At 45.3% G+C, this 23,559-nt stretch overlaps 1 protein-coding gene across 2 annotated transcripts in view; it reads right to left on the reverse strand.

Annotated features, from left to right (window-relative positions):
• MCF2 (MCF.2 cell line derived transforming sequence) overlaps positions 1 to 23,559 on the reverse strand; it is a 1,935,885-nt gene that overhangs the window by 1,549,283 nt on the left and 363,043 nt on the right. For both annotated transcript variants that reach the window (XM_069612795.1, XM_069612794.1), the window contains exon 2: positions 13,795 to 13,863. In XM_069612795.1, coding sequence (XP_069468896.1) covers positions 13,795 to 13,863 — 69 coding nt within the window. The remainder of the gene's footprint in view (positions 1 to 13,794; positions 13,864 to 23,559) is intronic.

Genomic DNA, 23,559 nt, shown 5'->3' on the forward strand with positions numbered 1-23,559 from the left:
TTAATGCTGGTGTCATGTACCACACGCAGTCATGCCATCCTATATATCTTTATGCATATGATACAGAAGTTATTCTGGCATAAACCTTTCTTCAGTAGAGAAATGTAACTTTGCTGTAGTTGATTTGAGTTTGTCCACACAAACTGAAGAGGAGTTTTCTTGTGTCTCCTCTTTGTGACAGTGGTGCCGCTGCCCCAGTGCAAAAAATGGTAAGGGGGCCTCACCCAATTTTTTTGGCCCGGGCCTCACCACACCTTGTGACAGCTCTGCCGCGGCCTGCTTACACGGACTGCCTCCGCCTCACGGGCGACAGCAACAGACGGTATCCACTGTACCTTTTACCCTTTCCTTCCTGGTGTATTACTCTATGCTATGTCTGCATTTTGTTTCACTGCGGATACATTCCGCCGAAGGAACAAAGCTTCCAAACCTGCTTCCAAGACACTATTCACTGTGGTCACGCTCCGTTTATAATACAATCTACAGTGCATTCCCCGCTAGCCTCTCATGCTCTGCTATTCCTCCATTCCATCTGGATACATATAAAAACACTAGGTTTTGGGAACTTTCATTCAGGGCAATTTTACAGCGACTACAGTTTCAGGAACATCATTTATGCACTATAAGGACACCTTGCAGAATCATACGGCAGTGCACCAACCCATACCTAGTGCGTCCCTCGTCCCGCTCAGGTGTAGTTCCTGTACTAACCTTCCCTTTCTGTTACCGTTGGTTTTCTCTGGATTGTACTCTTATTCCATACTTCTGACCTAATACTGGCCATATTCCTGTCTCACACTGGTAAGACATTCACATAATAACTCCTCTGTACTTTTCGATCATCCTTATTCTTAGTAATAAAGTAGCTTTCTTTCCTGTTTTGCACACATAGGGTAGATTGAGTGAAACGCCAACATCTCCTGCCCAAGGGTTAAACCACGATCAAACTATATTACAAAGGCTGGTCCTGTAATAATAGTATCTGCTTTGCTATTGTGCACATTGGTTATAAAATCGTTTGATCTAATCTTGTTTGTTTCCTTTGGAGCCTGGGTTACAGCTGTGTTTGCTCCGCTATTTCATCTAACATTCCCCTTTGTCTGGGGATTTTGGAATCAGCAAAGGGGCGAATCTGAAGGAAGATCTCCCTCGTGAAGAGGCGGCCTAGGCTAAGGCTAGCCCAGGTTCCCCGACTACCTGCGGGAATCCAGTTGCTTTGTCATCTTGGACACTGAGTGAGTACTGACAGTTGGATGTTAAAGGGAAAGAGCTATCTGTGCACAATATCTAGGAGGTGAGGTATTTTTTGCTGTGCAGATTCGACTTGGGTCAAAACAAAGGGAACACCAAATAGTAAAAAGGAGACAAAGTAAGCGACAGGGGTGAAGGCATGTGGTTACTCTATTCTTACAATTGAAGAAAATAAAATGAAAAGTACACAAAGTTAAAATGGCATAATGAAAATGTTCATTGAAAAAAAGACCACCAATGAAAAAAAGACATGGACCTGGCGAAGAGCAATTTCAGTGTGCAGTGCTTGGTTACTCTTTTTGATGTACTCATGTATGGAGTTGAAACGTGTTGAAGGGTAGTCCAAGGGGGCCTAAATGAACTACATTACATCAGCCCTTGTTAGACTGAGCATTCGCGCAACATGCTGCAGGATAAGCCTCTCCGCAGAACCCCGTTGAGTGCCCATTAAGTGGGACAAAGATTAATAAATACCTCCTTGGGGAAACCGTTGTGAACGTGAGTTAGGCAATGAACAAATTAACATCATGTCCTGTAACATACTTGCAGATGGTTCATTCAAGGCATTACAGAACCGGCCCCCATTTTGGCATTTCAGAGAACACATGACTCAAGGAATAACTACACCCTACGCAAACCTCTCCACCTAGAGGAGAACCACCTGACTTTCGGGAAACAGCTCAAGACTTCAATTTTCAAAAAATCAGTTTAAAAGAAAAGAAGGTAATAGCAACCGACTAAATACTGTGCACCAGAAACTTGGGCAAATTTACAAAAAGCATTTATTTTCGAAACCCTTGGCACTACCATCTGAGGTAAACCAAGCTGACTCATGAAACCTATCCTGCATGGCACTCGTCTGCACCTTTAATCTCAGTGAATTCTACACCAAGAGCCAAGAAGTGACAACACCCTGAGCCCCACTCTCCACCCCCCTCATCCCTCAACTAACTCCTCTCTACTAAACAAACGTGCATCCTTACACTTTACACACGATTATATACGACCTCCTAGGTCTAGTCAACTTACAAATTCAGACAGTATCCATCTTCTATCAACAACCAGACTGTTAATTTTTGCACTCCACAATCCGGGGGCTGCTCAGTCAGTATCAACCACAAACAACATAGACATTTTCATAGTGAAAGCAAAGGACACTTCCAGCCTGCATCAATCAACACCAAAGATTTCTGCATCTGCCTTCCCACTATCCGACTAACACCCCCTGCCCTCCTCTCTTACAGAGCCATGTGCAGGCATACACCTACATTCGGAGGACAGGTTTCATGATATTTTATTAAAGTAACACAATAAGACCTATCTTTTCCTATCGCTATGGGTGGTACTAAGGTGCTTGTCTGTCAGTTGTGAATGTCCAAAGTCTGCATTTCAAAACTACCCTAACTGACCCCACCTCTATTTAAATTTACATAGGTTATTAGATTGACTCCCTTCTCCTGAGGGTACTTCTAGTACCAGTCTGTACGATTCTTCCTTAATACCTAATCTTCACATAGTCTCTAGTGATTTCTTGACTCAGGCTTTGTAACTCTTTAAATGGACTATTGACTTTTCTTTCCTCCTTAGGGATCACTTTCGGAGACCTTTTGCAAGATCTATATTCTGGTTGCTGGTTTTAACATGTCCTTGGAAATTATTTCCCCGATAGGCTTTCCCTCCTGGGCAATTATAATCCAGCTTGTTCTGCTCTGCTTGACTTTGCATATAATTCAATTGCCTAGTTCCTCTGAACTCTGGCTCAGAATATCTCTTGTATATAATACTCTTCTTTTGTAGAGTACTGAGTTTCCTTCCCTTTTTCCCAGGGTATTGTTGTCCAGGGTTAATTTCCTCTCTTTACTTAGATTTTTAGCAATTTGTTCTTCTGTGTCATAATGCTTAAGACGAATTCTTGATACGTGATTATGATGTCCTCTGGGCCTCGCGTTACTCTTGTTCTCCCAGTTACCTTCAGCTGAGAAGGAGAACCTACTCGGAAGCCCTGTTCGGTGGGGATCTTCCTTCTTGTGCCACAGCATCGTCAGTTTCTTTCAGTATGTATTTTCTTCTTCCTTGCGCCATCTCTGTCTCTCTGTGCCTGACCGGACAGTCTGCTACTTTATGCTTGTGGTGGTGTCGGCGATGGTTTGTGGTCTGGCTGTTCACCACAGATCCCTTGTGGTCTTGCCACCACTTTTATCCGGGCTCCTGCCTTGTCGGCTTCTCCTTCTCAGGACTCGCAGTGACTCTGGCATCCATCCTTCACTTTAGTGCGAGTTTTCAACTTGCAGGCTTCTTCACTTCTACTCACTCTGCACTCTCTCTCTCTCGAGTTGTTACGCAGCATGGGCGTTCGCATGTCTGCATATGCGTTCCTCTTTTTCTTCAAGTGTTACACAGCTCGGGGCCTTCCCGGGCCTGCAAATTTCCTCCTCTCTCTCTCTCCATTACTCATTGGGCACACATTACATACTCGTTCAAATAGATTGAACATCTTGATTCACACGGAAATGTTCTTTATTCATGTAACAATAACATCTCAAGTGTTTCTTTGTCCCAGTCTTGATAGCTAAATGTTTCTATTATTTTAGAGCCTCCTATGTAGGCCACAGTGTGCACAACTTGTGGGAGTGAGTTACTCAAGGGAATGGAGGACCTTGAACCCTAAGAGGGAGTCTCTCCCTGGGGGGTCCCACTTGCCTCTAACCCAAGGGAGGGTATTGCGGAACGGGCTCACCTCGCTAGCCTCACATGGTGGGCTCCCCCTTGGAGAGAAGGGACGTATTCCCTTGATTATTCACACTATACATGAGAGGCAATTACAGACATTGTTTTTCGTTTATGATATATGAAAAGGTGACAAACTTAAATGAGCCCGTCTTGAGCCCTGCAGAAATCATTTTACTGAAAAATAACAGCCTTTCTACTAAATATATTTGCCAACTTTGATCTCTATTGCATTGATTAGGATAACCGTCTGGACCAGTGCATCAAAGGCTGATCACTCTTCGAATTGATATAAAATACATGATTGCAGCAAAACAAATAGCACGAGGTCGACCTTGTATGATCAAGTCAAGATAGGATGAAGCTATGTGTTCCTATCACTACAGCAACCAAACACCTTGAATTCACAATAATACTGTTATTTATGTAGCAACTATATAGAACATTTGTAAATACAATTGTATTATTACTCAACAAAACTGGTACTCATTGCGTCAACCTCCGAAGGATAAAAGGCTGAGGTGGTCTTGCCAGGATTCGAATCTGTAGGTTACATACAGACCTCAGCAAGTGGGCATTTAACTTTCAGAGCTATCTTACAGACTCATCAACATAATATGTAGGCTAGGAGCATCATTATTATTAGTCCTCCAACATGGCCTGGCCATAGGAGTTACGTGCAGTACATTGACAAGGCAAGGCCTAGTTTTAGGTATCCAAGCAATACTAAACTCCCATTTTTATTTTATTTTACAAAGCACTTGGGGGATTCCTACCACTTTGATGAACTGTCATAATAGGTGTTATTACCCAATTTAATGCTACTCAGTTTATTGAGCTCTGCAGGATGAAGGCCTGAGTCAGGCCTATCAGGATTTGCATGTGTAGGCTGCACACGGGTATCAGCAGAGCCAGATTATCCAGAAGGACACCAGGCATTTGTACAGGCACCCCAACGTAAGCAGGCTGCCATAGGTTCCTGAAACATCACTTACTGCAGCCTCCTCAAGCTCTATTATAAAGCAGAGCTGGTTCACACCGCACTCCAGCTGCAACAATGCAAACCAGCAAGTGGATGAAAATGGTTACAATTGTTACAGAAAAGTGCATTCAATGCAATCAGATGCTAAGACATACTAAAAGGCGGATGCACTGACCAGTAGAATAAGCACTATGGGCCTCATTACAAGTATGGCAGGGCTGCAAAATATTGGCAGTAACAGAATTACCACCAACGTTCCCACGAGTATGGCCCTGGAGTGGAGGATTTACCTCCAGCATAGTGCTGGAGGTGAATCCTCCAACTCTCTGCCAATAAATCGGAAAAATCAGCAGAATTAATGCAACAGTAATTCCACCAAAAACACCCCTTAGAGTGCTATGGATTCATAAAAAATTGATTGGGTTTTAAACCACCACTGCCACTTGTAATCTGGCAGTAATTCTGCCGGACCAAGTGGCAATAACGGTAATTCAGTTAGGCAGTATTCTGCCATATTTACCGCAGGAATACCGCCCAACTCGTAATAAGGCCCTATATTTAATTCCTGAGTGTAACAGCTAAAAACAATGCAACAATAAATCAGGTTTCCATGCATATTTAAAAGAAATATTTTTCAGTTCGGCACCATTTTTGCTTTCATTCAAAATTACAAACTATAAGAAAAGGGACCATCAAAGTATGTGTGGCCTCAGGATAGCGTAGGTGAGTACTTAACTCAATAAGCTATTGAACTGAAATCATATTGATGGCTACATCTCCTAAATGAAAAGAAGGCTACGAGTGAACCACCACTTCAGCTCCCTGGACAGAATCTGTCACGCTTCCAGGAGGTTGAAAGCTATGGAGTCACTGGAGAAACAGACTCCATTGATCTTGCCGCCACATATTGGCCGCGTTTGCTCAACGCGCTCTAGTCTTTCCCAACAAGGCCGCCACCGGGAACTTCATAATCTGTGTGTTGCCCGGCGGTCGGCGCGTTATAACTCGTAAGGAATTTTCTCTGCTTTGTTGCGCTCGCTAGTGATCATTTCCCCTTGGTGGTGCTCCACCTCTTCTGCTTGTTTTCCATTCTAACCCAGTTTCCTCCTGATTTCACCCCCCGGCACTCTCCGCTTACCTTTGCTTCTTTCTCCGGTATCCCGCCCAGCATTTCTATTTTGATTCTTTCCTCCGTCTTGTTTACTTACGGCTTCCAGTTATCCACCGTGTAATTTCTGTCTGCTGCCTAGCTCCTTCTCTCGTGTTCCAGTGTTTCACTATCTCCTCCTCTCATCTGCCTCTGTTGTTCCGCATCATTGCGGTTCCTTTAGTATTTCCTCTTCTGCACTGTTCTTCCTGTGTGTCTGCTTCCTGAGCCTTATGGACACTTCTGCAGGGGAGTTATTTCCCGGCCATGCCTTCGGTCGGCCTTATCTACCACTTCCAGTTTATTAGGTACCCCTACTCTCCTTTAGGGGTAGTCTATGGGATTTCCTGCTCCCAGGGCGGCCTCATTGGAGAACTCCATCCACTTTCTCCTATGCTCCTGGTCCCTTCCTGCTATTCTCTATCCTCACTCCGAAGACACTTGGTGGATGCATGGGATCATCCATTATTCTTCCACTCGGGAAGTTCACCTAAAGGCTACTGCATCTTCTTTCGGATACTGCTGAACAATCACCTCTCATGGGTTTTATATGCTGCACAGCTTTTTCCCGGCTGTCCCGGAACTGAGGTCCCTCTTCTGCCTCTTCAGGCAGCCAAGGTGGCTTCTTTTCGTGACAGACCATATCTACAAGAAAAAAGAAGAGAGATTCCTCAAAGAAGAAAGAAGAAGGAGCCATTACCAGAATCTAACACCTCAGGTGAGAAGGAGGAAGGGGAGTTTCTGACTGCATCCAGTACTTCTGGGGAAAGGGAAACTGACCATTGTGACAGAATCTCAGCTGCCACTCGACTAGTTTTAGCCAACGGAGGAGAAAGGTCGAACTCAAAGTACAACAACAAATCCCCCTATTCCCCCTTTTACTACAAACACCCAGAACTCCACTGCTCAGAGAAGATGGGGACATATCACTTTACTGTTGAATAAACACCTCTGCACGGTCTGTCTGAGGCATTCGTGATACAGATTTATGGAAGAAGCTCAAAGGGGGACCATTAAAATCAGCATCATAGATGCTTGAGTCACCGGCATGAATTTAGCATCAAGGGACCGCTTGAAATACACATACATTTCTAATAACATTCAAAGGCAAAAGAAGTATCAATTATGCACCAAAGTTGGGTAGGATTCGGGACAGATACAAAGCATTGTCCTAATACCTTCTGTGGCGGAATTCAATAGATTATCATGTGATCAAATTCAGATAAGAGAGAGATAAATATCCATGTGGATTATGGTACTTTTGAAGTGTCTTTGTTTTCAAACATGAAATCCTCAATTTAGGGTATTAGGGCTGGTGCTAAAACATTTCATACCCAATCCAGTGGCCCTTTCCCCAGAGGCACTGCAGTGGCACCAGAGGTTAATTTCTCTGCCTTTTAGCCCAATTTAATACATGAGGCGACCAAAAAAGTGAGACAAATGAAAGCATCATCTTCTCATACTCCTCCTGTCCAACTATTCCGATGAAAGAACAAAACACGATGCCACAGTACTCTATTGGTTTTCCTGAGCACCTGAATGATTTCTACACTCCTAAAGAATGTGGCCAGCATCCCATTCCTTGAGAAAGCTTGAGAAATGGTGATGTCTTGAAAGTGTCGATTTGAAGCCAAAATCCCAGATAAAATGTGTTGCCACTCAGCCTCAAGTCTTCTGAGGAACAAACATCCTCTTCCATGACTGTTGAACCGGTTTCAAGACCAAATGAAGCACTGGAGCCAGATTGCTTGCCAATGGAGAAGAAATTCCACCATCTTTGGATCACACCCATTCTACTCTCCTAATTCTCTTAGTCTTATCAGCTGACAGCATCATGGGCCATACGATCCATATTCGTCGTATGAAAGATAGCATGGGGTTAGAAGGAGCTTCCCTTGTTGGAAAGTTTGTAATGACATTTGAACTCTGTGCGGCCAACAACTAATGCTACAATTAAAAATAGATGGAAGTACATCAAGTTATATATCTTGTTTAAAGGTACTCTGCCTGAAAGGTTAAAAAAATTAAATTTCAGTATGTGTTTGCCTAAACATCTCCCACTTGCCTTCTTTCTGGCCTTCATCACAGGGACTCCACCAACTACACACACTTAAAACGTACCTCTATTCCTCAAAGTACTTCATAAAAACAAAGTGATCCACACATTCGAGCTCTAAAATCTAGGCCACTGCAACAGCTTGCAAACTAGCTCCCAAATACCTCAATTCATAACCGTCATATGATCCAGAAAACAGCAGCGGACTGATCTTCACTTGAAAAAGTGTGACTATATCTCTGAAAATGTCTCTAATGCTAGAAACTATTGAGATAAATTGTATGCGCCACTCACAGCCCTTTAAGCCCTAGATCCCTTTCTACACCTTTAAAAGACAAGAACCCACCAAGAAGCCTTACCCATCATCAGCAGGTGAGCAACAGCAAGTCTAAATAGTGATTGGAGAAGAGACATCTCAAGGATTGCTCTTAAATTCTGGAATTTTCATGGATTGCTCTGTGGCGAATCCCGAGTTTTCATTACCTCTCCCCTGGGCTAGCCACCCACTTTGAGGCTAGTGAGGGGACCTCGCTAAGCAAAACCCTCCCTCAGGGGTTGGGAAAGCACAATCTCACTAGAAGTGAACCCCCCTCAGGGGACAAGGACTCCCATTTCCATCTGTAAAGAAAACAAGTTCTGCAAACATGGGAACTCAGGAAGAGGATGCTTCATTTAACCATTGGACTCAAAACAATCTTAATATTTACAGACATTTGGCTCAAGGCAATGCTGGTTACCAAGAGGACGTGACAGCTGATCCTGTCCAACACGCCCCCTGATGATCACAGGATATGGGTTAGATGGTAAACTGCCTTGAATGGAGAAAGAGAGATCCACATCAGGAGGAAGTGGGGGTACGCTTTTGAGCGGAGCCGGCTGTCGCAGAGGACAGCACTGGATAAGGCCAGAGATGCTGCCAAGCAGGCAACAAACTGCACTATCGCAGCAAGTCCAGGACAGTGCAAACCTTGTCTCTGCTGGAGGCGTAAGCACAAGACAGACGTGGTGGGTCAGGAGCCCAAGCAACAATGCTGAGTCCAGCGCGCAACAGGGAAACAACTATGTCACTCATGAAATCGAAGCAGCCGGCAAGGAAAAAAAGCCGGACAGCACTCCGCAGGATGCCGGAGAGCGGAAAGAAAGTGAGAAGGCGAGCAAGTGGAAAGTGCCTCACTGGAGTTGTTTTGACGAGCACCTTAGTATAGTTTTGTAGGTAGGGATTCTCCCTTTAGCTGTAGGGATAGTAAGGTGTTTTCTTTGTTTTGTTTTTATAAATCTTGTTAAATACTATATCTTCTGGTCTGAATCCTTCTTCTGGTCTGCCACATTTGGTGTCAGGTGTGGGATCTGAGTGACCCGACAGAGTTATACCCTCGCCCAAGTCGTATGGTGAACACCATCGACGATCTTCCACTTATAGGACACTGGGGTATAACACTATCCCTGAGGCAAAACCCAAATAGCTTAAGTTGAAGAGAAAAGGGCCTACACCCCTCTCCGCCAAACTCCCAATTGATTCGGAGGACAAGGAAGAACTTAACTTCCCTCCCTCTGAAAAAACAGAATTCAGACTCACCATGACTTCGCTCGAGACCCTCCTGGAAAGGATTATTGAAAAAAGCCTGGGCTGACCAACATCACCAGGAGAGTCTCAACTGAATAGGGGTATGTCAAAGTTATCAGTCCTCCCACACAGAGTATTACAAACCTACCATGAGGGAGAAGAGCTAGGTGCCTTTTTTTTTACAAACTTCGAAAGGCTAGCCACCCAATTTTAATGGGACAAGACCCTTAAAGTTTGCTATTAAGGCCTTCTACTGAGTGGAGAATTACAAATATACTATCAGAACATCAATTTACTGAGGACCACCGCCTTTCAAGAGATCAAAACTGCCTTCTTAGAACGGGTGTGATAAAGCTTCTTCTGATTGAAGTTTTGAAACATCCAATTGCTTCCCAATGAAGGCCTGCTATAATTAGCCAGATGAATACAAAATAAGCTTAGTAAATGGTTAGGAAAAAACCTTATCCGAGGTATTAGAGGTAGTGGCACTGGAATAGTTTAACAACCTACCTCCAACTCTCCAGAGAGCTGTACTCCAGCAACCTCAACATTCCCTAGATATGGCTATTCAAATAGCCCATGCCCACTCTGAGGCATTTAAATATTTTAAAAATGCAGCGAAACCAGAAGGGATCTTAAACCAACTAGCAGACTTTCTTCTGTCAAAGCCTATGAAAGACCTGGCAAACCCTTTCCTGTTAGACCGAACATGAAGGAAGAGGTTATCTGGAGACTTTTTATTAGCTTCCAGTGTTAAAACAAAGGATAACCCGAGGGGAAGACGTTGGAAGAGGGAAACCAATTGTCTCCACCACATCCACGTCATTTTGCCAGAGCCTGTCCCAAAAACCTCAACAAGGAACCCATGGAGATAGGAATGGTCAAGACAGAGGAATGGTCAAGGGAGGGAGAAGAAGAAGTCCGGAAGATGCTGAGATTGGCTACTGCACCCCTCAGCCCTTCCACATGCAAGAAACCATCAGAGTCTAATTGACTCAGGGAGCAAACAAACCACCATACACTGAGACCTAGTCTATCCCCAGGATCTAAAAAGGGAAGGTGATGTAAAAATCACCTACGTGCATGGGGATGTAGAGATGTATCCCAAAATTCTCCTTAGACTAGAAGTTAGAGGATGTCCCACCAAGGTAAGAGCTGCAGTGGTACCAGGTCTACTGGAGGAAGTCATGATTGATACAGATTTCCCTACTTTTCCAGATCTCTTAACCTATCCTCCTCTGGAAAATCCTTCAGAGAAGTACTTTCTGTTATCATCCTGGGAAACCTTTGTAGAAAACGAAGACCCATCTGGGTGGGTCGCGGAAAATGGGAACCTCAGAGAAACAGCGACCTCAGTAGAGGGGGACTCCCATTTAATGGGTGGGGTATGTGATGGATCCTGGGTATTCATCCCTCCTCCCCTAGGGGAAGCCACCCACTCTGAGGCTAGGGAGGTGAGCTCGCTAAGTAAAACCCTTCCTAGGGGATTGTGAAAGTGGGGCCTCACTGTGAGTGACCTCCCCCGCCCCCAGGAGTCAAGGACTCCTGTTCCTGTGTGTATCTGCATACATGAGCAGCTCCCGCGTCCAAACAGAATCCAGTGCAAACAAACGTCAAGGAGAAATCCAAGGGACTGCCCATGACCATAAATTAAGGAACATTCCTACTTTATTTAAGATATACTTATCAAGTAACAGAGGAAATGTATCATTCAATTTTCAACAAATAAGGACTAATAATAAACTACACATTTATACTTACCTCATGATGAACCACTGAACCACGAGTGGGGAAACACGTGTAGAGGACAACAACTATTGTTTTTTCTTTTGTCTTTTTGAACATTACATAAGAGCATATGTGACCTTCAAAGAATTCAAATAAATGTAACATTGTGGAGCGCCTATCAAAAAAAAGTGTTTGGAATTTTTCTTTGTGGTCTATCTGCATACATGTCAATTCAGGAAAAATATGTTTCATTTAACCATGGGACTAAAAACAATCTTTGATATTTACAGACATTTGGCTCAAGGCAATGCCAGTTACCAAGAAAACGTGATGGCTGATCCTGTCGAACACGCTCCCCTCTAGGTCACCGGATATGGATAAGAAGGCAATCTTCTTTGAATGGAGAAGTAGAGATCTGCAGATGCAGGTCAGGTGGATGTGGGGCTACGCCTCTGAGCGGAGCCGACTGTCGCAGATGACAGCATTGGAGAACGCTGCTGAGCAGGCGATGAACCACCCTATTGCAGCAAGTCCAGGACTGAGCGAACCCAGTCCCAACTGGAGGCGTGGCCATGCAGAGGATGTGGTGGGCTGGAAGCCCAAGCAACAACGTCAGAGTCCAGTTTGAGGTGGAGGAATGACTCCTTCGCTCCGGAAAAGTGAAGCAGCTGGTGAGGAAGGAAATGTCAGACAACACCCCGGAGGACTTCGGAGAGCGAGAGAAAGCGAGAAGGATGAGCGAGTGGAAAGCACCTCACAGAGCAAGCCCCAGATCAAAGAAGGTACATGGGATGCTCATGGTGGAGGGTGAGAAAGAGACCAGAGGAGAACACAGGAAACAGAAAAGTTTACCCCCAACCCCAGGTCACAGGCTTACTGGTACCAAGCCAAAAAAAGTTTCTTAAAGAAAAGGACTGTGAAAGGCCAGAAGGCTCAATTATAATAGTGAATCCCATGGAGTACAGACTTTCCACCAATCCAAGGGAAGTGTATCTGGAAAGGGTCTATCAGCAACCCTGGGAGTTAAATACGATTGTGAAACTGGGAGAACCCATCAGAGATTAGAGGGTACCATGGGGGATAGAAAGGATTACCTCAATCGCAGGTCACAGCCTCACTGGCCTAAAGGAAAAGAAACAATATCTTTATATCTTAAAGGGAAACATTGTGAAAGGGCGGAAGACCCAGTAACAATAACGAATCAAACGGAGCGTAGACATTCCGGTAAATGAAAAGAAGAGTATCTGGACAGGCCTGTAAGTTACATATAATTGCGAAACGGGGAGAACCCCTCGAACGCAAACAATGTAAAGAAATACGGCTTGAAAAGGTCAGAGAGACATTCAGTGAGAAGCTCAGAGTGAATCTTAGAAAGAAACGCCAACCCATGTGGGGAAAAGGGATTAAGGAGCTAGCGATTCACATACACAAAACCAAAACGTTAATGTTTTCTGGGACTTGAGACTTTGTGTCGAAATTGGAAAACCTGTGTTTTTTTTGTGGGAACTTTTTTCTCCTAAAACAATTCAACATAAGGGAGGTGAGATATCCCGAAAACCGAGGAGAGGTTAAACTAGACAAACTCTAAGCGCAGGTGCTTCTGCTTGAATTTAAGTTCCATTTTCCTGAGGGGTAGGTCAGGTAGAAGACAGATTTTGACAGAAGACTTTTGGTTTGAAGAGCAGCGCAGTATAGGTGTGTAGGCAGGGAATCCCCCTTTAGCAACAGGATAGCAAGACTTCGCCTTTTTCGTGCTCGGGTAATCCCTGGGAGAGCCAAAGCAACACCAACTACTCGCCACCAGACCTATGGACGCAGCAGGGAATGTTATCACTTTGCCCACCCCCCCTCTACCTTTTAATTTTCTCTTTTTTTATCAGAGGTTTCCCTGAAGTTATGAAGTCATCCTGGGTACCTTGTCCACTCTCTCTGTCCTCTACTCCACCTTCCGTTTCCTTCCTTCGTTTTCACCCTCCTGTTCACCTGGCGCTTGGAGGCGAGACAGCTATGTGTAGTGTGGTAAAAAGACCTTAGGCACTGGTGGAACCTGTGCTGTTATCCCACCTGTATGTTATCATACAGTACTGTCTTAGCTCAAAGCCAGCCATCTTGCAGGAAAGAAGCTGTATAACGGCTCAAAATACACGTGCATTACGAAGAGACGGAAACCCAAGATGGTTTCCAGCCGCCGCCATGTTTTATTAACTACAATTCCAGTGTCACTAAACGGGCCATCTGATGCAGATGCACTCTATAATACCCCTATATCACTTTGCCCACGAGTTCATGCAGGGTATTCCGTTACATAAGAACACGCTGAAAAGGTGAACCACACTCACCAGAGAGAAAGGCGAACTCTTTCATCAGGGGCTCGCGGATATCCCTCGCGCAGATGGGAGATGTTACTCCTAGGAGAGAAAGAAAAAAAGAAAGAGGCATTAGTTCAGGTTCCACAGGACTTAACCGCCAGAACAGCCATTTATGATTTAATCATTCAGATTCTGAAAAAATCTTTGCTTACAGAGTAACAACTATTAACTAAAAGTCAACGAGCTGATCAATTGCAAGAGTAGATGGTGCATACATATTAGAATTGTAAACTTTCCTCCCTCTTTAGTCTGCCCCTACAAACGATATAGTACTGGAAAAGAACATTTATAATTTTCACAAATGTTCATATTCCATGATTTATTTCATGAAATTTAAAATTTCCCGAAACACCATCTCAGAGTTTTTATTTCCCTATTGTAATACTTATTAACAGTACATAAATCATGCCACCACACCCCTGGGCGCGCCGGCCCATCAAAACCACACAGCGCATGTCAGCTCCTTCGGACCCTCCCTTCCTACGTAGCACTAGGGCGCCATTTGAAGTCAGTGGAAGGCGGACACTCTGACCGTGTGACAACGTATGCACTAATCCATGCTGCGAGCTGGTGCGCTGTGCTAAGGTCACTTGCACTGTGTGCCACACTGCATATGTATTTCATATGTGTGCTCTGTGTGTGTGTCACACCACTTACCTGGAGACCGGGGTCCTCTGCTCCTACTCGCTCTCCTCCCTCTTGGCGGATCTACCCGCGCTTCCGCCTGCGGGGATCCTCCATGGGGAGAGCTTCTGGGGTTCCCGTCGGGAGTCCTCTGCGCATGCGCGGGAGACCACGGTCTCGATTCCGCGCATGCGCAGTTGATTGGGCTCTCTCCACAGCAAGTGCTTGCATTCCGAGCCTCGCTTTGGATGTGCCGGCACCCAGTAACGAGGCGGATTGCGTTTCAAGCCTCTCTCGGGTGCCGGCCATCCTATAAAGCGAGCCTCGATCAGGAGCAAGTCGCGTCTCAACGCGGTTTGCCCTGATCGTGGTTACGCTCGTTACGCTACCTACCTGTTCTGGCTCTGCCCAGTCTCCAGCTTCAGCCTGAACCTTCCCGGGGTTCCTGTCCCTGCAGCTTTTCTGGTCCTTCTCCCTTTGGGGTCTTGGGGATCCTGTTGGGCTCCTGAGTTCTTCCCTGGGGTTCAGTTTAGTTTTCCCTGGGTTCCCCTTCTCAGTCCTTTCCAGTCCTGTTCCTGGGTTGTTTCCCAGACCTGTTCTTGGGTTGGTTTTCCAGACCTGTTCTTGGTTTGGTTTTCCAGAACTGTTCTTGGGTTGGTTTTCCAGTCCTGTTCCTGGGTTGATTTCCCAGTCCTGTTCCTGGTTTGGTTTTCCAGTTCAGTTCCTGGATTGGATTCCCAGTCCTGTTCTTGGGTCAGGTTCCCACACTCTGCCTGAGTCATCGCCTGTTTCCTTTGAAGCATTGAGTCTCCCAGCTGCTTTCAGTCGGATCTACCATCTGCCTGCCATCCCTGTTCCTCCAGTGTTTGCGGAAGTTCGACTCTACCACCAACTTCGGACTTTGCAGTCTTTGGACTTACAACATCTGCCTCTCCTGTCAGTGCTTGCACTGTCCTGACACCACGCAAATCAGGAGAGTGCGTCCCGTGGCGTTGGGAGTCGGTCCATCTTCCACCCAGTTTAAACCCTGGCTGGCGGAGAGGCCGGTTCCTCGCATCATACGCTCATCGTCAGTCTGGCTGCCACGTCAAGATCTTCTTCCAAGTCTTCAGGTACGCTTCACTCACGTGATACCCAGCTTAACAGTGTGTTCCTCACTCCTGACCCCTTAGTTAGGCATATTAGGCCCAGTTGCAGTAAAATAATTTGACCTTGCACGGTCTCATCTCAAATCACTCCCTTATTTAGAAGTATATGGGCCAACATGTGGTGAGGCCCCCTTGCTATTTTTTTCACTGTGCCTGTGGCACTGCAAATAGGAGACACGAAAACTCTCCCTTTGAGATTATGTGTGATGGGTAAACATATGTTGGTGAGGCCTTCTGGATTCTGCTGGTCTCAGATAACATCTTGTTGTTGGTTCACTGAGCTTACCATCAGAAAGGATGTGTATGGTAAACGTGGAGACTGAACACACTGAAAGTCTTGCAGAGATATTGGGCCTCATTACGAGTCTGGCGGTAACCATGCCTGAAATTCCCGCAGGTAACGGCAGGACTCCCCCATGCCTGAAATTCCGGCAAGTTACGGCTGGACTTGTATTACCATTCCGCCTCTGTGATTCCCGGAATTACTGGGGCATTACGACCGCGGTACCTGGGAATTCCGGAGGCGGAATTCGGTAAATCCCCATTCCCATTGAGTCCCATAGGACTCAATGGGAATGGGGAAGGGGAAACACTGGCACCATCTCGTGATGGTGCCGGTGTTTCCACGTCCGCCTGCAGGCGGGCAGGCGGGTGGTGTTAAACCCGCCAGGTCAGACCTGGCGGGAATGACACCTCCGCCTGCAGAACTCGAGATCACCCGGTATGGAAACAACGGTGGCGACGGATTTACTGCCAACGTTATTTCCATACCAGGTGACTCATAATGAGGCCCTATGGCTTGATCGCCCAACATATGTCATCTTCCACCAGTATCTAGGGTCGTGAGCCTATCTTGTACACTCTAGTCAGATGAAACAGTGCTGCAAATGTGAGCTGCAGTATGACATTTCAATCACAACACCCCCTGCCAGAAGCCTTCTTTATTTCACATGTAATTTGGCTTTCTCTAATGTGCTATATTAACAAAGGTACAACTGGAGAGTAGTGTTTGTCTATACAGGCCAGGCAGACTGGATGCCCCAGACCCAGAGCTTCTTATTTAGAGTCAACCTGATTGGTTTATGCTTCGGACGCCTATCATTTGGTGCAAAAATACTCCACGTTTTGACGCCACTATGGCATACATCTTTCCAAATCCAGGCAGAATAGTTGGTATTATATCTTATTTTTAGGTATAGCTCATCATGTCTTTCTTCTGACTTCTGCTGCTTTTAAGTGCAAACAAAATAGGTGTTATTAGAACAAAATGTAAAAGAACTTAATTCATAAACTTCAGAAGGATGAAGTGCTGAATCGGCTCTGGTGAAATATGAACTTGGAAAGTGCATGCTGGCACATGCCAGAGTTCAATTATCCAATTGTGACACAGTATGCACTATATCAAAATTGCAGTTCAAAACAAACATTTAATCGGATACCTACCCACTACCCTCTCCTGCCCTCTCCAGTCCCTTTTAAAATAAAATATAACACTACTATTACCACTTTAAGAACTGTAATAAAACGTGTTATATGACTAAGAAACAATCTCCAGAGCCAATGCATTACCAAATGCTGTGAGATGCGCATTTAAGGAGAGAGATCTGGTTAGATGGCTCAGAGGGTTAAGAGCTCACTGCTGGCATCTGTGCGATCTGCATGTCAACGCTTTGAATTCTAGCAAGGCTGTTTCAACGTTTTCGCGTTCTGAGGTCGACAAATGAGCATTCATTTCATTTGCTGATAATTTAGGTAAAGTGCTTTGGCAAAAGTGCTATATAATTACTATAAATGCCTACATTTTGGCATCTATAACTCCAAGAACGGGCGCAGATTAATGTCAAAGTCTTAAATTAGAGGAATGTGACTTCAGTGACTGATTCAAATTCAGATATGCCTGCATAAAAATCCTATCCAAGTGCTTCTTTGCTTCCGTGAGATATGTGTGAATCGTATTTTATACTGGCATGTTTGAAGTTGAATGGGGAGGGGAACAGACAGAAATAAAGCCAGAGATTACGTAGTAAACAAGCCATCCTGGTCGTTCAAGTAAGATGCCTAGACCAAGGGGCAGTGAGGTGATCTCTTTGTGCATAACACAGCCGGGAAAGTGGCACAATACAAGCAGTTGCGACACTCCTTTAGTAGCCAGACTGCACCCTGCCATGTTGCACTAGACTAGAGGTTGATATTAGGTGTAAAAAGCCGAAGGAGTGGACACTAACCATCAAGTTAACGCCAAATGTTTGAATTTACCCACGAGCTAACATTCAGAGGTAGGTGTTAACTAATTCACACTGCCAGAAAGGGGGTGGAAATAGGGACCTCTGCAAGGACCATGCCTTCGCAGGGTTTGGGGTGGTTTATCCCTCCTGCCCCCCTCATGACAGCCTAGTGTGTGCCAAGCAGCTATGCTCTGAAGTTAGGCACATGCCTGGACTTCTACTTTGCTCAGACCCCTTTTAGGAGCAGGACGTTAGGTGTGCAAGGAGGTCAAGTGACTTGCTCTCGCGTGACATGTTATTGTTGATCAAACAGGCAGGCGTGAAACCCATGAAAGGACATTGACCTGTAAGCAGGGGAGGAACTGGGCTAGAACAAGACTGCTCTGGCAAAAACTGTCCTGCCGGAACACCGTTCCTTGTAGACACAAGGCCCAAACCCCACCAAGATCAGGAAGCGCTCTCCCCCGGACCTGCGTGATTCTCCTGAACGCGTGTATGCAACTACTTCACAAACGGCACCTGAAAGTCATCCTTTGCTCATCAGCCCAAACTCAAGGAAACAGTCGAAAGCAGTATCTGTGTCTCATGCTTTACACACATTTTACTGTCAGAGTGACTGTTCTGACAGAGGACATGAGCACCATACCAAGTGTGCATTGCATGCTCAGAAGGAATGCACTGAATTACTAGCACAGACATGTTTGATAAATTGGTGTTCATTCTTATGTTCCCAAAATGCACTTTGTTTTTATGCAAAGCAGCCAGCATCATAGAAAAGCCCGCACATTATTCGACACTTAGCTCTGCCCGTCCATCCCGCCCACACTACTGTCAATGCAGCCCCAGCCCATCCCACACCACTGACAACCCGTAAACCCGTTCCCTCCCCCCCAACGTGCGAAGGGGAGCTCCCCCAGTAAATGTCAATTTCCAGCACTGCCAAGACAATGCTCAGCTTTTCTCTGCACCCCACTACTTTATGTACCCTTGTATGGTGCATCGGCAGCGTTCTATTCTTGTAGCATACTCTACTTTGTAGCAAAGTATGCATTTCACAATTAGTGCATACCGTAAGTAGGGGCTATATATCGACCTCCTGTATTTTCACGCTTCCTGAGAAATCAATGCATCCTATTATTCACTGCTGTTTGGGGCTTTCAATCCCATTCATTTGTGTCTGGTGAGTTCTTTTCGCGCCCATACGTTGTTATTACCCGACTAGTCTATGGCACCTGCTGCACACTTTTGAATGGCAAATACGTAGCCGTGGGATTAATTGTGTCTCCCTCAATGTGCATTTAGCGCACAGCAACGTGCAGGTTTGTGTTTTCCTCTCCACCTACAACGGCGCTGCTTGTGTGACTTTCCCATCTTTTGTTCCGAACGGAGGTCTCACACACCTGGGGCTTGCTTTTTTTATCATGCCTGGCAGATCCCTCGTGAGTTACTTACTAGTTCAATTGTCTTGCCATTTGATCCGGTCTGACACAACGATAGGAACGACAATCAGCGACTCCCCCCCCCCCTTACTAGGATTTTCGGTTTCGTATACTTGCAATTCTCTTCTGCGTACGTGGCTGCGGCTTGTGAGCGCCTTTATAAATCAGGTGCTCTGGACCCATTAGTGGCAAGGATGGGAGAGAGCGTTGTCCTCATAGCATCGATAGATCGAAATGCCAGGGGTAGCAGAAGTGACATCACACGACCCTTGGCCCCTGATGACATCACAGGCAGTAATGTCATTTGATCCCACCCCAAAGTGATATCGCGGGAAGCGATGGAACACAACCTTTCGCCCGTTGACAAGACAGGAAGTGGCATCACATAGCATTGTACACTACATTTCATACAAGAATGGATCGCCATATGTATCGGTAAGCTCAGTGTGTATAGGCCCATATTATCAAATTACTGTGAATGCAAGCAGACGTCCATGACCAAATGATAATGACGTGATATTATGTAGCACATATGCTTATGCGCTTTATATAGAAAAAATATACACCCAATATCATCCAATCTGTGTTGGTACTGTTTTATCGACCTCAGAAGGATGAAAGGCTGAGTTGAGGCGTTCAAGAACAGACTAAATCAGTGACTCACCCCCTGAAGTGAGCCTGAAATAAACCTTTAATGAGTCTAGCAATTATTGTATAGAATTCCAGAAAGACACATTATTTGGTATTCCTATTCTTTCTTATTTAGGGTCAGTGCTGAAAGTGTTAAACTTGTGGCACTCCTGTTCTTATTTTTCTTCTTTTTTTAAGGGGGCTGAACAAGAAAGCCAGCCACCCCAGATGTAAAGAGCAACATGGTAACATGGTGCTGGCCAGAGCCCAGGAGCTTGCACGTCCCTGGTTATAAGCCTTTACCCGGCCAAAGGCTGCGCAGTCTCATCCTTGGTGATTGGTGTGTGTCCTCCTACAGTAACTCTCACTACAAATACGCACACATGGAAGTGCGCACCACACACTGCTATTTTCCAAAATACAAATAAGAAATCTGTTACTCAACATACCTACTTCCAACTTTGTTTATTAATTAAAATGTTAGAAGTGTTAACTACGTGCTTGTGCTTTTTATGGTGGCAGCTGCTGGTTGTAGCAGCATTTAATTTAAAAACCATTTTGTTGAAACCAAACCCTAGTTTGACAGTTCATCTTGAATGTGACCGCCTACACTTGCCTAAGGGATGGTCTATCACTATCCACTGAAAATAAGCCAATCTGCAGGAATGTGCTCTCTCTCTCTTCCTCTCTCTCTTTTAAGTCCTCTTAATTCACATCACATGCAGCCCAGTGCTTGGTTATCATTCCCCGCAGGGTTCCATCCTCTCCCCAGTGATCTTCAATCTATAGACGGAGCCGTTGGCAGCCCTCCTAGACACACACTACATCCGCATCCACCAATACGCGGACGACACACAGTTATACCGCAAGATGGACTCCATCAAGGACATCCATAAGCTCAAAACCTCCCTCTCGTTGATCCTGTCTTGGATGTCCAGTGCATCCTTGAAGCACAACCCCTCCAAGACCGAATTCCTACTCCTCGCCAACAACACCAGACACCCAGACATACAGACCGTACTATCAACCATAGACCCTGAGGGCTTCACACCTGAGCTCACCTCCTGTGCCAAGTCCCTCGGGTTCCACAGACACCTCTCCTTCAAGACGCACATAGCTCAAAAGAACTCAGACAGCTTTGTATCAGCTCTCCCTCCTGCGAAAGGTCAAGCCCTCCCCCCTCCGGAGAGCTTTAGATCCACCATTCCAGCACTGGTTCTATCCCACCTGGATGGGGCAATGCACTCCTTGAGGCCTCCCATCATCCTCCCTTGTGCCTCTGAGAAGTGCACTACATACGGCCGCATACCTCAACAAGGGTCTACACAGAAATGACCACATCCCCCCGGCCCTCACTGACCTTCATTGGCTCCCACTGCACACACAAATCACCTTCAAGTCTTGCAGTGGCATCGCTAGTGTAGGGTCGGGGGCCACTGGTCTCCCTTGTAAAATATTGTGCTCCCTTGTGTGCCTCCCCTTCCCAGGGACAGGTGAAGACCTTCCCTGGGAGTGTTGCCAAGTCTCCTTAAAGTGGACTTGTTGACTTTGCAGTAAAGCCCATTACATCTTGCAGCTGAACAGAGTTCCTTGACTTGCCTGCACACAGCACTGCCCTTTATCGTGGCCTTAATGGCCTGCAATTACTCCTTTCACTTATGTCTTATCTGATGGGTTCTGCATTCCAAATGAGAGATTCCTATCAGCTGGCTTACCTACTAGTGGGTGTACACAAACAAGATATTTAACAAAGTTAGTAATCAAGCCTACTACTTTAACATGGAAAAATCAAATTGCTTCAAAGGGATAGTTAACTGTTCATACCAAGTTGTACAACATGCTGGAGGTTTGTGACAGATGAAATCATCATCCTAGTGTATTTACTACAAAACAATTTTTAGTGATTTTTAAAGTGAGAAAAGTACAGTTGTGTAAAAGGAAGGCTTTTTTCAGTCTTGCATTATTTTGTATTCTTGGAACTTCTATTTTTCCTTTCAGGATGTGGAAAATAAAACTGCAACAGTATTCCTTTGGCTTAACATGTTTCACTAAGGATTTACATATTGTAAGGTAACTTTAATTTGAGATATGTGTATTTTGAAAGTAAACTATCAGAACTATCAAGTTTCCAGTGGCCAGGCATGAGCAGGCTACCCAGTCCTGTTTTTCCCTCTTTGATTTCTGGGACTTGTATTTTTTTCTATCCCATTCGAAATTTTGGAAACCTGCACGTTTGACATTTACAAGCAGAAACAGGACTTGGTCACCTTCTCACGCAACTTGAGGCATCTGTATATGCGTCTCATCCTTTGCACATCTTTTATTGTCAAAGTGAATGTTCTGACATTATTGTAGCCTTTGAAATCCACAATGTACATATATGTAGCAAGTGGGGCTTGAATGTTATCTGTTCAAATACCTAAACTGTAGATTATGTTAAAATCCCAGTTTTACTGTTTAATCAAAGTGTGCGGTCCTGGGCAAATGATGTGTAAACACTTGTGTATAGGCGCGTTATAAATGCCTTATCATATTGTATCATGTAATCTCTTCATGTATAGTGGACTGACCTCAGCAGAGCCAACAATTATTTCCTCTTCTATTGCTGCCTGTCACCAGAATGGCATGGGCCGTCCATAGTATGGCCCCACAGGAGAATGAGTGAAACTTTTTGCTATGCCCGGTTATGCTATGCTATTGAGTTTTGTATAGTGCACAGTCCACCATTTTCATGGTTTCTTGGGTTTTCAGGATCTTCAAGAGGTGGGGTTGGAGGCTAATGCAGAAGAAGGGGAAGGTTGCTTTGTTGCAATGTTCATATGTGCATGATCTGAAAAGGCAGTATTCTCTGTGGTGTGCACGTTTTATATATTTTGGGAGTTGTCTGAAGCAGTGGTTAATGTGTGCTCTAGGTTGGTAACAAATTGTTTATGTGATTATGGTGTCTGTCCTTGTGGTGTTTAAGGAGTGTGGGGAGCTGTATTGGTGTATCTGTCATAGGTTGGTGTGCTATTTAGGGCATTTATTTGGGTGGTATGTGTTCTATTGTGTAATCTGTATTGATTCAGTGAGGAGATGTATGTGAAGATGAGTTGTTTGTTAGGAGGTTGTAGAATGATTTTCAGGTAGTTACTGTAACCATACATTGCTCAACAGACCACCCAATAAGAACTGGGAGAAACATTGTTTACTTTGAAAAACTCAGTCATTTATTTGCTTATATCAATGGCAAACATTATTATGGGGCTAAGGCTCTGGTGTTGTGGGGAAAAGGATGACCGGTTTGGGTCTTGTGTTCTGTCCTCTGGCTGTTGAGGAGCAAGTATTCAAGGTATGGGGCTTGGGTTCTGGCGGTGGGCAACAGAATGGCAGATATGGGGCCTGGGCTATGCTGGTGGTGAGGCAGGATGCCAGGTATGCAGCCAGCACTATGGCAGCGGGGAGGCACAATGACATAGTTGGGGCCTGGGCACTGGGTAATGGGGCAGGGGGCAAATAGACCAGATATGAGGTCTGGGCTCTGGTGGTGGGGAGGCAGGTTACCATGTATGGGGCCTGGGCTCTGGTAGTGGGGATTCAGAATGCCAGTTATGGGGCCTGGGCTCTCTGTGGAGAGGTCAAAAGATGCCAAGTATGGTGCCTGGTTTCTGGGGAGGCAGAATGCCAGGG

This window comes from Ambystoma mexicanum, chromosome 5p (genome assembly GCF_040938575.1).
Source record: "Ambystoma mexicanum isolate Mex_15411 chromosome 5p, UKY_AmexF1_1, whole genome shotgun sequence".
In the NCBI taxonomy this organism is placed as follows: Eukaryota; Metazoa; Chordata; class Amphibia; order Caudata; family Ambystomatidae; genus Ambystoma; species Ambystoma mexicanum.